At 59.7% G+C, this 15362-nt stretch overlaps 2 protein-coding genes across 2 annotated transcripts; one reads left to right on the top strand and one right to left on the bottom strand.

The window, feature by feature from the left end:
* Nucleotides 1–191: 191 nt before the first annotated feature.
* Nucleotides 192–12322, top strand: THOP1 (thimet oligopeptidase 1). Its single transcript, XM_068919765.1, has 13 exons — nt 192–526; nt 1742–1945; nt 3392–3540; nt 4049–4156; nt 4868–4970; nt 5427–5587; nt 6012–6147; nt 6250–6616; nt 6902–7103; nt 7520–7706; nt 8223–8351; nt 8722–8858; nt 9043–12322. The coding sequence occupies exons 1-13, from the start codon at nt 511–513 to the stop codon at nt 9199–9201; spliced, it is 2058 nt and encodes a 685-aa protein (XP_068775866.1). The 5' UTR covers nt 192–510; the 3' UTR covers nt 9202–12322.
* A 19-nt stretch (nt 12323–12341) lies between these two features.
* Nucleotides 12342–14672, bottom strand: LOC138062293 (inactive serine/threonine-protein kinase PLK5-like). Its single transcript, XM_068919533.1, has 8 exons — nt 14577–14672; nt 14004–14111; nt 13537–13653; nt 13319–13448; nt 13124–13211; nt 12963–13058; nt 12691–12889; nt 12342–12599 (listed from the first exon to the last, which is right to left on the bottom strand). Exons 1-8 carry the CDS (start codon nt 14670–14672, stop codon nt 12342–12344), a joined length of 1092 nt encoding a protein of 363 aa, XP_068775634.1.
* Between the last annotated feature and the right edge of the window lie 690 nt (nt 14673–15362).

The following is a 15362-nucleotide window of genomic DNA, read 5'->3' on the forward strand; positions in this document are numbered from 1 at the left end:
CGCCCGCCCCCAACCCGCCGCAGCCCTGCGCGGCTGTGGCGGGGGTGACGCATGCGCAGTCAGCCCCGCTCCTGAGGCCGCTGGGAGAGGGCAGAGAGGCCGGAAGTGCAGCAGTCGCTCCTCCCTGCTCGTTACCATAGAGAGGGAGGGGGCGCGTCGCCATGGAGACGGCGGGGGCGCGCCTCGCCGGCAGGGCCCGGGCCCACCCCGGGCTGCGCCCGCTCGCCGCGGGGCTCCGCTCCCGGCCGCCGCCTGCCGTCTGCCGCCGCACCGCGGGGCCTGAGCGCCGCGGCCGGGACCCAGCCCCGGCTCGGAGGGGTGGCTCGTCCGCCTCCGTCGCCTCGATAGGGTGAAGGCAAGGGGAGAGCGGCCGAGTCCTCCACTCCCACAATCCCTCGGCGCGGCCGCTCTCTCCCCCGTCTCTATGGTTGGGCATATGCTTCGTGCGTGGGGCCGGCGCGGTCTCATCGCGCCTCGTCAGCAGGAGCGGGGCCTCCCGGCGGCCCCGGCATGGCTCCCCCGACAGGTACCGGTTCCGGGGGAGTCTGGGCGCGGGGAGGGGGCCCGTGAAGGGGGCCGAGAGGGGAGCTGGGTGGGAGGTGGGGCGAGAGGCAGCAAGGGAGGGGTGAGAGGGGCTAGGACAGCGGGGAGGGGCTGAGGGGGCCGTGAGAGGGGCTAGGACAGCGGGGAGGGGCTGAGGGGGCCGGGAGAGGAGCTGGGACAGCGGGGAGGGGCTGAGAGGGCCGGGAGAGGAGCTGGGACAGCGGGGAGGGGATGGGGGGGTCCGGGAGAGGGGCTGGGACAGCGGGGAGGGGACGGGAGGGTCCGGGAGAGGGGCTGGGACAGCGGGGAGGGGACGGGGGGGTCCGGGAGAGGGGCTGGGACAGCGAGGAGGGGACGGGGGGGTCCGGGAGAGGGGCTGGGACAGCGGGGAGGGGACGGGGGGGGTCCGGGAGAGGGGCTGGGACAGCGGGGAGGGGACGGGGGGGTCCGGGAGAGGGGCTGGGACAGCGGGAAGGGGGTGGGGGGGGTCCGGGAGAGGGGCTGGGACAGCGGGGAGGGGGTGGGGGGGGTCCGGGAGAGGGGCTGGGACAGCGGGGAGGGGGTGGGGGGGGTCCGGGAGAGGGGCTGGGACAGCGGGGAGGGGGTGGGGGGGGTCCGGGAGAGGGGCTGGGACAGCGGGGAGGGCCGGGATGAGAGGCCTGGGACAAGAACAAGGGGTTGGAATAGCAGAGGATTGCTGAGGGCTTGCATGTGGGGCAGGGGACAAGGGGGACAGTGATTGCATAGGGAGCAAGAGGGAAGGAGCCCCACAACAGCTTTGCGAGGGGGCTGTGGTCTTCCCCCGGCCCCAGCTGTCACCTCTCTCCTGCGTAGCCCCCTTCCCAAGCAGAGCCCGAGGCTTGTGCCCGGGCTGTGACAGCCACCCTTGCTTCTGTGGCCAGATGCACCTGCCAGAGGCGCAACGGGTGAGGGAGCAGGGAGGGAGTCAGGTTTCTGTGAAGGGCTTGTCATAACTGAGAGGGTAAACAGCGCCTGGAAAATAATCCGGCTGCCGTTTGGATCCAGCACTCGGGTCCCTCAGGAGCCCGTTTGCCCGTACGCATAGTTCATTTGCTGGGCCTCTCCTTTAAGTGCTTTTCTTATCGAGCTTTAGATATGCACCTGAATTTTCCTTCCAGCTCATGTAAGGGAGGGACATGTAACTCTTCATGCATGGGTTTCCTTCCTACTTACCCAGGTAACGTTGTGGACAGCCAGTCCCCCAGGCTATTAGCAAATCAGCTAAGATGGGACCTGACCGCCGAACAGATAGAAAACATGGCTGTGGAGCTCACAGAGAGGACCAAGCTTGTGTATGACCGGGTGGGCTCCCAGGAACAGGGAGAAGTGTCCTACGAAAATACTCTCAAGGCGCTGGCTGATGTGGAAGTGGAATATACAGGTAGGTAGACACAGAGGGAGTACTTGCTTTCTGGAAGTCTACAGGTTATGAATTTTTTTTTTTTGTCTCTGCTTCTCTGCTCTGTACTGTCATCTCCTTTTTTTTTTTTTTCCTTTGGCTCCCTCAGCACTATGTTTTTTTTTTTCCAGTTAATATTTGTAGAGCTAGATACAAACACAAAGAAAGGAGTAGTTTTGGAACAGAAGTGTAAGTAGAACATGAGGACAGAGCTTTGGCAGTGCTATTGCTTTGGCAATGGGGTGGTCTCTGGAAAGAGTAACAAGGTTTTCAAGGTTGTCTCATACTTTTTTATGCCAAGGTGCCTTTAGCAGGAGTAAATTGTGCATTGGCAGACACGGTTTGGGTGATATAAGAACTCTTCAGCTCTTTTTCTTCTCTGCATGGATAAAGGTATCTCTATCTCGTCTATTTAAACAGTGTACTAGTTTTAGAGATTAGGTGTAAAGTAACATGATGTGATGGCATCATGCTGGCAAATAATGCAGGCTTCAATATATCTCAGGCTAATTATTTACAGCACTAGAGTGCCAAAGTCATGCAACCCCCACCCCCCGCCTGCCTCATGACATCTATTGGCTCTTCTAACTCTGTATTGCGAGGTGATTACATCTGTCTAGAATAGAAGCAAGTGTGCAAGCTTCCTTTTTCTTCTATCTGGTTTCTTTTCTCTTAAAAAAAAAAAAAAATAAGGCACTTGCTAAGCAGGATAATGTTAACTTCAGCAGAACTGTCAGCACTTTCTGTGGGCAGCAGAGAGTAGCTGTGTGCTCACCTTCTGCTGGGTGGGGAATCCGCTTGCCTGGAGAGCAGTATTTTCCTGCTGGACTGTGGTTTGAGATTTTGCAAAGACAGTGGCAGGAAATATTCTCCCTATATTCACTTCTAAAATGGAAATAAGTTTGAAAATAAGTCGGGAAAGAGCAGACTGCGTACGTGGTAGCTTTTGAGAAGCATCTGCACTGAAGTTGTGTCACTTTTAGCCTGGTTTCCTGAGGGAAGGAGACAGGCAACGACGCTGCCTGCGTCTGCAAGTATAGACATCTGTTCCCTTTGTGAGACTCTTCAAACTGTTGGTATCGGCTATAGCTGACAAAAGAGTTGAGATCTCACAAGCTTGAAATTCCTGCAAGTTTTGTGAGAGAGATTGTAGTGGGAAAGCAGTGGACAGATCTGGTCAGTAGGCTCAGCAGCAAGCAAGGAATGAAGGGGTGCTGTGGGTGACTGGATGCTGCCCTAGGGGTGACGCCTCTGGGTCTGTCTGTTGGCAGCAGTTTGCCTTGCTCTCCCTTTGTGCAGGCTGTAGATCAGGCTCCAGGGCTATCAGGCTGCCTCCCAACTAACACAGACTCTCCACGTGTGCTCCCACTCCTGAGCAGTTGTGGGACACAAAGCTGTTGCCTTTGCCATAACCCACGGTCTTTTCAGTCCGTAGGAACATGCTGGACTTCCCCCAGCACGTGTCTCCTTGTAAAGACATCCGTGCAGCAAGCACCGAGGCTGACAAGAAGCTCTCAGAGTTCGACGTGGAGATGAGCATGAGGCAGGATGTGTACCAGCGGATTGTCTGGCTCCAGGTATGTGCTTGGGAGGATGCTCGGTGTCCGACTGGGTGTGAAAAAGGCTCAGCATCTGAGCACAGAACAGAAACCTCTTGGAATTACAAGAAACCCTTTTCTCTTGTCCCAGAACTTAGAATTGAATGGTATTAAATGAACTCTGTAGGCAGTATGGTCCAATTGTTAGAGTGAGAACTGGGCAATTGGGATTTGAAGGTTCTGACCTCCCTCAGGGCCTTGATCACCTCTTTAGTAAAATGGTATTAGTAACCCTGACCTGCCTCCTTCAGGGAAGGGCTGGGTAATGCCCTGAAAAGTGCTCTGACACGGCATAGAGGTGAGATGTTTAAAGCAGATTCCTGATAGGAACTAACACATTAAACCGAAGCCTTCTCGTGGGGTGTTTCCACCTGCTTCTGGGTTACCATTATTACAATAACCCACAGCCTTCCTCCAGGAGCAGATACAGCAGCTGAGTGAATACCTGTTCCTTTGATTCCCTGTGCTCACGGATTTTGTTTTACAGGAGAAATCAGAGAGTGCTTCACTGAAACCTGAAGCAAAGAGATATCTAGAGAGGCTGATCAAATTGGGTAAAAGAAATGGTCTTCATCTCCCTGAGGAAACGCAGGAGGTGAGACCAAAAAGCTTAAAATAAGCACCTGTAGAGGAGGCCTTGCAGGGCTAGCGGGACAGTCTAGTGGTTTGAGCAGAGGCCTGAGGCTCAGACTCCTAAATTTTCTTCCTGATTCATGTGACCCTGGGCAAGTTGGGTGACACCTCTCTTCCCTTCTTTGTCCCTTCTGTTGAATGGGGATGATGTTTGGAGTTGGGGGCTCTTGAGAAGCTGAGACCCCAGACAGGGCTGTGTGGGTTGGAAGTGGAAACAGGACTCTGACCCCACAAGCAAAAGGGCAGTCACAGAGGGTGCCCTACTGAAGCTGGGATGGGGTGAGCAGACTGGACTGGGCTTGGCTGAGCTGCTCAGAGGCACCCTCTCTTCTCATGAGCCACTGGCTCAGTGAAGGAGCTTGAAACTGAAGGTGAAATGAAATAAGGGTAGAAGAGGCCGTTGCTTAAACACCTGCAGCTCCTGAGCTAGCAGGAGATGGTTGGGACCTTGCTGAGGTGGCTGCTTTCCTATGAGGTGTGATCAAAGGGAGCCTGTTCTAGGATGAGGACTCAGCGCCTGCATGCAATTAATTCTGCAGTGCTGTGCTTGATTGTAAGCCAACTGCAAGCCAATGGGCAACTCAGTAGGCAAGCTGCTCGCTGGAGATGGTGAGCGGTGCTGTTTGACTTCCCCCTTTGGACTGACTTTGCTCTGTTCATCTATATTTTAAAGAAAATCAAAGCTATTAAGAAAAAGCTGAGCGTCCTTTGCATAGACTTCAACAAGAACCTCAACGAAGACACCACCTACTTGCCCTTCTCAAAGGAAGAACTAGGTATGGAGCGCTCAGGCTTACGTCTCTTGGGTCTCAGGGCCTGACTCACACTGAAGCTGAGTCCTCCCTGCTTCAGTCCTGGCAAGGCCACCCTGGGGCTGTTCTCTGCACCCAGGTGCAGGTGAACAAGGGTGTTCCAGTAGTGATGAAGAGCTGTGCATCAGCTGAGCCTTGGTCGCCAGCCCTGTGTGCCTGTCCCACGTAGACAGTACATAGAGTTAAAAATGGCAGTCTAAATCTTCCTGTCAGAGGGCTAAGAGCACGTACCATGGCTCAGCCTTTATGCAGGAATTAGTTAAGCCCTGGGATCTTGCTCCTTCCACACCCTGTAAGGTTGATGTGCTGCGAGTGCTTAGATTCCTCTGGCTCGAAGGGCAAGAGCCTGTTCCTGTGCTCATTCCCTGATCTGGAAGAGAGGCCTGGGCCCTCTGTCGCTCATGTCTGTCCTTTACTCAGGGGGGCTCCCTGAGGACTTCCTGAACTCCCTGGAGAAGACAGAGGACGGCAAGCTGAAAGTCACCTTGAAATACCCGCATTATTTCCCTCTCTTGAAGAAGTGCTATGTGCCTGAGACAAGGAGGAAGGTGGAGGAAATGTTCAATTCCAGATGCAAAGAGGTAGGTGGCCTTGCTGCCTGCTGACAAGGCTGGACAGGATGTTGAGTCAGGACTCTTCCATGTGTGGATCTGCTAGTGTTGAGGACAATGATCCTCAGTCTGCAGCAGCTGTCCATCCCACTCAGATCACTGCAGGAGGGAGATGGCATGGAGAGATGGAGGCTTGCAGCATGCAAAGTCATCACAATTGGTAAAGCTAGGGAAGAAATCAAGGCTTAGGGCAAGCTGTGATGACTGAGCTTTGCTCAGCCTGTGTGGAAAGGAGTTCCCTGGCTCTGGTCCAGTGAAGGATTCTGAAAGTTTATCAGGCATTGGAGGGATCTCTTCCAGGATCTGTGCTTCTTTACACATTGGGGCTTGTGCTTCCTTTCTTGCCTGTGCACAGCGCTTCATGCTGAGCTCTTCATCTGGCTCTGTGTTGCAGGAGAATTGCTTGATCCTCAAGGAGCTGGTGGACTTGCGGGCTCAGAAAGCTAGTCTCCTGGGCTTCAACACACACGCTGACTTTGTGCTGGAGATGAACATGGCTAAAAGCAGCAAAACGGTGGCCTCTTTCTTGGGTACGGCCCTTGGCTGTGGAGGGAAAGGGTAGGGGTGTGCACTGGACTGCATGTGCTGCTCTCATCCCTGGGGACTAACTCTGCTTCCCTCGATTCTCCCAGATGAGCTGGCCCAGAAGCTGAAACCCCTTGGGGAGAAGGAACGGGCCGTGATCCTGGACCTGAAAAAGAAAGAGTGCGAGAAGCGAGGCCTGGAGTTTGACAACCGCATCAATGCCTGGGACATGCGCTACTACATGAATCAGGTGGAGGAGACCAAGTATAGCGTGGATCAGAACCTGCTGAAGGAGTACTTCCCCATGCAGGTGGTCACCAAGGGCCTGTTGGCTATATACCAGGAGCTGCTGGGGCTCACCTTCCATCTGGAGGAGAAGGCTCAGGTCTGGCACGAGGATGTCCAGCTTTACACAGTGAAGGACGCCTCCTCCGGAGAGACCATCGGCAAATTCTACTTGGACCTGTACCCGCGGTGAGGCCTTGGGCAAGCCAAAGAGAAGGAGGAGGGTTAGGGCAGTGGGAGCAGAACCTGCAGTGTGTCCAGGGAAGAGAAGGGGCTGCCTTACTCCCCGGATGCGTGGCTGGGGTGGAGGGAGAGGTGTGTACTCAGGCAGGGCGATCTCAGGAGCTCTGGGCTTGCGTGAATTGCAGCATCACTGGGATCTTATGTTCTGTGTGGGACCTCACAGCCCTGAGTGGTGGCTCATGGCTGGCTGTATGGGAGTATCCACTTAACGGTTTCCTCTTCCTAACCTAGGGAAGGGAAATATGGGCACGCGGCCTGCTTTGGCCTGCAGCCAGGCTGCCTGTTGCCAGACTCCAGCCGGCAGATCTCGGTGGCTGCCATGGTGGCCAACTTCACCAAGCCCACACCGGATGCGCCTTCCCTGCTGCAGCACGACGAGGTGGAGACGTACTTCCATGAATTTGGGCATGTCATGCACCAACTGTGCTCGCAGGTGAGGCCTGGCTGGGCTGGCAGAGATGTGAATCAGGGCTGGGAAGCGTAGCTGTCTGTCCTGGCCATAGATCCTAGAGCCTTGGCCAGGGCTAGGTACCAAATAAGACCAGTATTGGACACCAGCCTGTCTCCTGACTGCTGACACCCTTTTTTTTCCCATCCGGTGCCAAACAGCACAGCACCTTGGTCCACATCACCTCCCAAGGGCTGGAAGCATCTCGTTATTTATGAACCAGGGAACTTTGTTATCCAGATCCCAAACACTTGTTTCAGGGCTAATCCTGTCAGCCTGTAGTCAGTGGCTGGGTCTGCTCTGATGGGGTTTGTTATCTTTCCCTTGTCATACTCCACAGCAGGGGTAAATGATGCCCAGCTCTGAGCTGGCTGTTTTGACAGTCTGGATGTGTCTCCTAGGCGGAGTTTGCCATGTTTAGCGGGACACACGTGGAGCGGGACTTTGTCGAGGCACCATCCCAGATGCTGGAGAACTGGGTGTGGGAGAAGGAGCCGCTGCTGCGCATGTCCAGGCACTACAAAACTGGAAACCCCATCCCTGACGAGCTGCTGGAGAAGCTCATTAAATCTAGGCAGGCAAACACAGGTGGGTCCCTGTGGAGGGAAGTGGAAGCCAGCAAAGAGAGGCTGGAGGGGAGCAAGGGTTGTGCACCATCCCCAGGGAGTGCAGTGCCTTGCTGCAATATCCCTTTGTGTGTAGGGAGGGGCAGGGGACCCTTGGTGACCTGATGGGAAGAGGATGGTCAAAGGAAAGGCTTTGTCTTGCCCCTGCAGTGCTGTGGGGACTAGGAGGATCGGGGGAAAGAACTGCATCTGCTTGCTGTTAATCAGCAGTCTGGGAAGAGCGAGGATGGAGTGGCAAAGGCAGGAGCTGCAGCAGGCTAGGCGAAGCGGCACAGTCAGAAGGGGCCCCTGGGGGACACAGGCCTGTATCTGCAGGTCTGGGCAGGTGCCGCTGAGCTGGCGTGGTCTGGGAAGCAGAGCAGAAGTTGGGTGTGAGGAGAACTTTCAGAGCCCTCAGGCCTGCCTTGCTGTAACCCGGCCTTGGAGACACTCCTGCTTTCAGGCAGGATCTCAATTTGCCTCCTCCTTCTGGGAACAGGGCTGTTCAACTTGCGTCAGATCGTCCTGGCCAAGGTGGACCAGGCGCTGCACACCCAGACGAAAGCTGACCCAGTGGAGGTGTTTGCCCGGCTGTGTGAAGAAGTGCTGGGTGTTCCTGCCACCCCAGGTACCCAGGGACGTTGGGGGATGGGGGGGTCCTAGTCCTGCTGGTTTTTAGGGCTTGGCCTGGCAAGCTTGGCTCAGCAGGTTCCTTTCAAGTCTGGGGCTTGAGGCCCTGCCTGGCTCAGTAGGGTGAGAAAAGCACTGTTTCTGTTTTTCACTGTTTCTGCTGGCTCCAGGAAAAGCAGGGCTGAATCTATACAAAAATGACTGGAAGGTTCTTTCCTGTTTCCCTTGTGATTGTGAACTATCTGATCCAGTGCCTGCTCTGATAAATTTACAGCATGGAGGTATTTTTCCATGCTGTGAGAGGTCCCTGCAGTCCCATTTTGAACAGCCTTTTCAGTTAACACCCCTGTCCTTCCTTTGCTGCCAAGGTACAAACATGCCAGCTACGTTTGGCCACTTGGCTGGAGGCTATGATGCCCAGTACTACGGCTACCTCTGGAGTGAAGTGTATTCCATGGATATGTTCCACACACGCTTCAAGCAGGAGGGGATCATGAACTGTAAGGTAGGGGAGGACGTCCTGCGCGGCCTGGCCCTGCGCGTGGTAGGGGCTGCCTTCCTGGGGAGAGCAGCTGTGCCGTGAGGGGCACGGGGATGGTGGGAAATGGCTGAGGGGCAGGGTCGCTGCTGAGCGAGGTCAGCGGTGGGGTGGGTGTCCTACACGCACCCCTATCTATCTCTCCCTGCAGGTGGGCATGGATTACAGGAATTGCATCCTGCATCCTGGCGGCTCCATGGATGCTTCCGACATGTTGAGGAAGTTTCTGGGTCGTGAGCCCAAGCAGGACGCCTTCCTGGCCAGCAAAGGACTGAAGGTAGAGAGCAACTCGCTGCCTTCAGCCTGCTGAGAAACTGCTCCAGCCCATTTGAGTCAAGCCAGCTCCTTTGTCTACGCACCAGTCCTCCCAGGCCAAGCAATACCTGGTACTTCTGTCACCAAATGCTTCCTGGGCCAACCCCCACCTGGGTGGTTGTTCCTCCAGGATCCTTCTCTGAGCTCCCCTTGGGCTTCAGGAGCTGGATTCAGTCCTAGTCCAGGGCTCTGCAGTGACAGCTCTGCAAAGGGAATTGAATTGCCTTTGTCACACTTCCTAGAAGGGGAATGAGGCTGTCACTAGCCCACACAAATTAGCTGAACTTTGAATCTGATTTCTGCACAAGGGTGAGTTTTGGCCTTGTCGCTAGTTGGGGAGGAGGGTGAGAGGAGGTACCAAGCCTGAATCATCATTTTAAAATCCCTCTTTTTAAGAAATGAGACTTCCCACAAGGCTCGACTTGTTTTGTGCCCCAGGGTAGATTTACTGTTCTGACCGCAAAACAAATGGCCTGAGAAGCTGTATTAGGAATTATGCTCTCCCCGCCTTTGGGCAGCTGGCAGCTGTGGAATAAAGATGGGGAGATCCCAAAGTTTAAAAACTATCACTTTTACCTATCCTGACCTGAGATCCTTCCTTGAGTCCTTCAGACGTCCCTGCCTGGGCAGCCCGCCTGAGAGGGTGCGTGTTACCCCGGCAGGGCTGGAAAGGCAGGGACATCGCAGGAGGGAGATGGCTGGAGCAGCTCTGCCTGCGCTCTCCAGAACAGGGGTCTCTGACAAGCGTGGCCTGGGCTGCTCACCTCTCTCGCTGTCAGAGGTGTCCTTGGGAGGTTGGCCTTATGCCCGTCATCCCTGGCTAATGAGCTGCTGCCCATGTGAGGTGCTCACACGTCCTGGGGACTTGCTGGCTTGGGTCTCTGCTAGCCCAGGGATCCCTGCAGTGCGCTGTCCTGTTCAGTGCAGCTCTGCCCTGTTGTGGGTGCTCACCTTTCCTCTGGGGGCGTTGGGAGGATGCCTGGGGGTATCGTCGGAGTTGCTGGGACCCCTTACTGAGGCCCTTCTTGGGGCAGCTGATGCCTTCAGGGCTCAGGTCATAGCAGCAGAGGGTGCGTTGCTATTGCTGTCACTTCTAAGCTAGGGTGGGACTGGGGAGGGCTGTGGAAAAAAGCGGACAGCTTCAAACAACACGGATGCCTGGGATAAAAATACCGAGTGGGCCTCGTGCCAGGGCAGGGCAGGCTCTCGGGCGCGGCGCCGAAGCTGGGGGCCGGCAGCCAGCCCTTTGCCCAGCCTCAGGAGCAGGATGGGCTGTGGCACTTGCCTTCCCCTGCTGTTGGCCTGGCCCTGAGGAAGCCTTAAACGCGTGCTGGCGTGGCGTGCCTCCCTTTGCTCTCCCTCACCTCTCCTCTCTCCAGCACTGTTCCTCCCGCAGCCATCGCCACGATGCCCAAGCGTGCAGGATGGCAGCTCTGCGGGGGCTGAGTCAGACCCTCCAGAGGGGAGCGTTGATCCCAAAGGTTGAAGGCTGATTTCTGGCTTTGCTCATTTCTGCATTTTCTCCTTTGTAACCCAAGGAGGAACCATTGTGCAGGCTGGCAAAGGGTTTTAATAGCAAGTGTTTGGGGTGGGTGAAGGATGGGTTCCTTGCTAGCCGTGGGGAGCTCTGAGACCCTTGTAGGCACTGAGGACCTGCAGGTAGCCCCACCACCTCGAGGGATTTCTCCTCTGCAATAGATGACCCTGTCATGAGGGCAGTCTTTGTCTTTTGGTGTTCCTCCTGCATCCACGACGAAGCAAGAAGAATGATCTTCCAGCTGGGCCCACAGGTCTCCTGTTCTTTCAGGTGCTCTCCGGTGATTTTCTCTCTGTTCCCACCCTTCCACCTGCCTTGGAGTCACTCTGTGCGACGCGGATTATTCAGGGCCATGGGAATAGTCCCTGCAGGGCTCTTCTGCTTCTCCAGGTTTTACTCCTGCTGTGAGCAAGCGGAGGGCTCTGGGCCTGGGGCTGCGCAGTGCAAGGCTGAGCGCTTGGGCTCGCCATGCAGCGTCCCGGCTGCTCCCAGGCCTCGGGTCGGGGCTGTGCGTGAGATCTTGCCTGCCTTCCCACGTACGCGGAGGTTTCCCTCCCTGGCTAATCATTTCCTGTACTTCTCCTCTTGTCCCTTGTGCTTACATTTGAGCTGTGTCGCCAGAACAGCTCTGGCTTCCCTCCCCTCAGATTACAGCTGGTTTCGCAGAGCAGCTGCTGCCGAGAGCATTGGGAGAAAGCTCGCACCAAGTGCAGACAAAGTCATTGCTGTGACCTCCCTCCCCTTGTCCCCAAACCCCCTCTGGTGATATGGGAAGGCTGGCAACATCCTTCCTTGCCGGTCACCTCTTGCGCTGGCGCGTGGACGGGTCTGTAAGCAGCAAAGCAGCTCCTTGGTGCCTGCTGGGGCAACTTTAAGCATATTCTCTTTCTCCCCACCCTCCGTTTTAGGCTTAGGCGAGCGTCTGTCCCAAGTGCTGGCTGCACAGGGCTGGGTGCTCTTGAATTGACGCTGTGGGTGTTTGTGTCATGTTTTACTGAGCTTTCAGAGTTTTCTTTCAGACCTCTTCTCCTCTCGAGGGAGAGAACTGAAGCTGAACGGGGAAACAGCACACTTTCCTCCCTTCTTTTCCCAGGCCACAAATAACTTTGTCCCTCCCTCAAATAACTTGTGCTGGTGCTTGTGCTGTGAGAGGTGCTGCTGAAGGCTGCTCCCAGGCAGAGCCACGGCCGGGCTGTGACCTCCGCCGGGAGCCGAGGGGCCGGTTCTGCGCCGCCTGGTGCAGTCCCGGCTGGGCAGGGGCGTGCGGGTGCGAGGGGACACGCGGGGGGACGTCGCTCCTTTCCCTAGTGCTGCTGTTCTGCGTGCATTCGTGCACGCGTGCGTGATCCCCAAGAACAAAACTGTCCTGCACCGGAGCTGAAGCGTGGACCCCCAGCTCCGTGCCCCGCTCCCATCCCTGGCTGGTGGGGAAGAGAGGTCCCTTTCATGTTTTTCTGTTAACCTTTTCTAAGGGCAAACCGGTGTGTGTGCTGTTCGTACTGGTCACGTCCCTCCCTGCTTGTTTCAACAACTGGATTTTAGACGGTTCTGAGCACTAATAAAGGTTTTCGTAAGTGGATGCTCGTGTGGTTCAGTTCCTACCTAGGGAGCCGGGGCTGGCGGGTACCCCCTTCGGCACAGCTCTCGCGAAAGCCTTTGCGGTGGGGCGATGGGGTGCCTCCAGGTCCCCGCTGGGCTCCAGGTGGGCTGCGACCCGCCGTCGCGGGGCTCCTGGCGCGGCCACCCCCGATCAGCGCCGCAGCAGCTCTCTGCAGCGCTTTGCACAGAGGGTTGGGCCCTGCGCAGACGGGCACCGAGCAGCAGGCGTGGGCCGGCAGCGTGGCCGGAGTGAAGCCCTGGGGAGCGAGAGGCGGCTGGGGGTGCAGGGCAGGTGCCGGGCCGGAGCAGGGGGGCCGCATGGCCGGAGCCCACCCGCCAGCCCCGCACCTGTGCGAAGAAGTCGTGGTGCAGCACGTCCTCGAGGCTGGGCCGCGCCGCCGGCTCGGGGGCCAGCAGGCTGGCGACGAGGGCTCGGGCGCCGGGCGAGAGGCGGCCGGGCAGCGGGAACCGCGCCGCCCGGATGCGCTGGTACAGCTCCTGCCGGCTGGTGCCCTCGAACGGGGAGCAGCCCACCAGCGCCGCGTACCTGGGGGAACCGGCCGCTCAGCCAGGCCCAGGGGCACCCCGTGCCCGACCCTCCCGTCAGCGACCCCGCTTACGTGACGCAGCCCAGGGCCCAGACGTCAGAGGCCACCGAGTGTCCCTTCCTGTCGACCACCTCCGGGGCCAGGTAGCCGGGCGTCCCGCAGACGGCGCTGGGGAGAGGGGCAGTGAGCCGCTAGCGCTGGGCGCCCGGCAGCCCGGCGGTGGCTGCACTCACCCCCAGCGCCGGCCGCTCCGCACCTCCCGCCTCGCCAGCCCCAGGTCCCCGATCTTCACCTGCATGCTCTCGGTGACGAAGAGGTTACCTGCGGAGGGGAGAGATCGGCCGCGGCCCGAGCCCTGGGCTGCTCCCCGCGGCCGAGGCAAAGGGCAGGTGCAGCCGGCCCGTTCGCCCTCCCGCTGCCCCACGCACTCGGCTTCAGGTCGCGGTGGACGATGCCCTGCGCGTGCAGGTAGCGCAGCCCCGAGACGACCTGCCGCAGGTAGTACCGCACCTCCGGCTCCGTCAGCGTCTCCCGGGCCCGCAGGATGTCAGCGAGGGACTGGGGACCGAGAGCGGAGTCAGCTCCGGGTCCCGGCAAAGCGCTGGCATCCCGGCAGCGGGGCTCGGGGCCACCCGCGCCCGCTCACCCCGCGGCTGCAGTACTCCAGCACCAGGTAGACGTTGCTGCGGTCAGCGAAGTGCCCGCCGAAGCCGAGGACGTGCGGGTGGCGCAGGCGGCCGTGCAGCTCAATCTCCCGCTCCACCTGCGAGACCGGTGGCGTCCCCCGCGCGCAGGGATGGGCGCCAGCCCAAATCCTCCCGCTCCGCTGGCGGCCAGCCCCGGGGACCCCCAGCATCCGGCTGCGACCCGCGGGGACCTCGCGGGGATCGGGATGGGAGCAAACCCGGCAAGCCGGGGAAGGGGCAGGCTTGGGAGCGAAAGGGCTCTGGCAGGGCTCTGGGGATGCCGGATGTGCTCCCCTGGGCTGGCTGGGGAAGGGTCTGTCCGGCTCCAGCCCAAAAGCACAGGGTGGGGGCTCAGCGGGGTCCCTGGGGCCATCGGTCCCCTCCCAGCTCTGGGGACCGACCCTTTCCGCCCCCACCGCAGACTCACCCGCTGCCTGTTCCCCGGCTCGGCGAGCCGGGCCTGCGGGATGATCTTCGCCGCGTAGACCCTGCCGCTGGACACGTCCGTGAGCTCGTAGCATCGCCCAAAAGCCCCCTGCGGGGTGGCAGATGGGACTGAGCACCCGCACGGGCACCCAGCCCGCTCGGGGGGAGCCGGGAGTCGCTCAAGGGCGTGTGACGAGCAAGAGGCAGACGCAAGAGCAGGACCCAGGTGTCCGGGCGTGTGGCCATGTGCTCTTCCCGGGGGGCGGCGGAGGGTCCCAGGGGACCTGACTGACACCGGCCCCGTCCTGCAGGTGCGGCAGCCGCTGGCCCTGAGCATCTACTTTGCTCTGGCTTGGTCACAGTGTCCCCAAGCTGCCCTCTGCCTCAGTTTCCCCATTCCTCCTGCGGCCAGGTAGCGGTGGAGGGGGATGCGGGCCCCGGCGGCCCTCAGAGCAGGGCATCTCGGAGGCCATGAGCGCTGCCAGGGTGCAGACGCGCCGGCCCGGGTGAAGAAGGGCTGTCCGGGCCCCGCAGGGCAGGGCTGGGGCTGGCGTGGGGGCGGCAGAGCAGTTACCTCGCCCAGGAGCCGGCCGCGCTTGTACAGCGTCCCGCTGCCCGCGTCCGCGATGTAGCTGCCGGGGAGCTCGGTCCCCTGGCGCCTCCGGGCCATCGCACCCTGGCTCTGCGGCTGGTGCAGCCCGCGGGCCGGCCCTGCGGGGACCGGGTGCTGTAACCCCTTCGGCACCGGCCACTGCCCGGCAGCAGGGTGATGCTGAGGCACCGAAGCCCAGGGTGCCTGTTGGGTGCTGGGGAGGGGGGGCACAGCTCAGGGAAGCACCCAGCTGGCGGGGACGGAGGGGACCAGGCTGGGCCACGGGGCTGGCGCAGGCAGAGCGCGCATGGCCGGAGCTTCGCTCCCACCCTGGGGTGCTGCAGGGCTTTGGGGGGGAGGGGGGCAGCTCCAGCGCCCTCCATCTGCCCTATTTCCCAGCTGTATCCTGAACCCCCCTGAGCCCCCCCAGGCTGGTCCTGCTGTTGCTGCCCCCTCCCACGGGGCCCAGCCTCCCCCAGGGTGCCGGGACCCCGCTGCTGCTGGGGGGGCTGCACCCCATCCCCGGCCCCCGCCTGCAGCTGGGCCGGCCCGGGGGCTGGCGGGCGGCCAGACGGGGGGGGGGCTCGCAGCAGCTGCCGCCCCGGCCCCCCCGGCTGCCCGCCGGCCCTTAACTCCGTGCTCGCCGCGCCGGGCCGCGGTGCTCGGCGCTGCACGGCCGCAGCGGGGAGCCCCGGCGGGGCCGGGGGGGGGGGGAGGCGCGGCCCCGCGATCCAGCTGCCCCCGGGCCGCAGCCGTTTGCACCGAGAG

Source organism: Struthio camelus, chromosome 26 (assembly GCF_040807025.1).
Source record: "Struthio camelus isolate bStrCam1 chromosome 26, bStrCam1.hap1, whole genome shotgun sequence".
Lineage (NCBI taxonomy): Eukaryota > Metazoa > Chordata > Aves > Struthioniformes > Struthionidae > Struthio > Struthio camelus.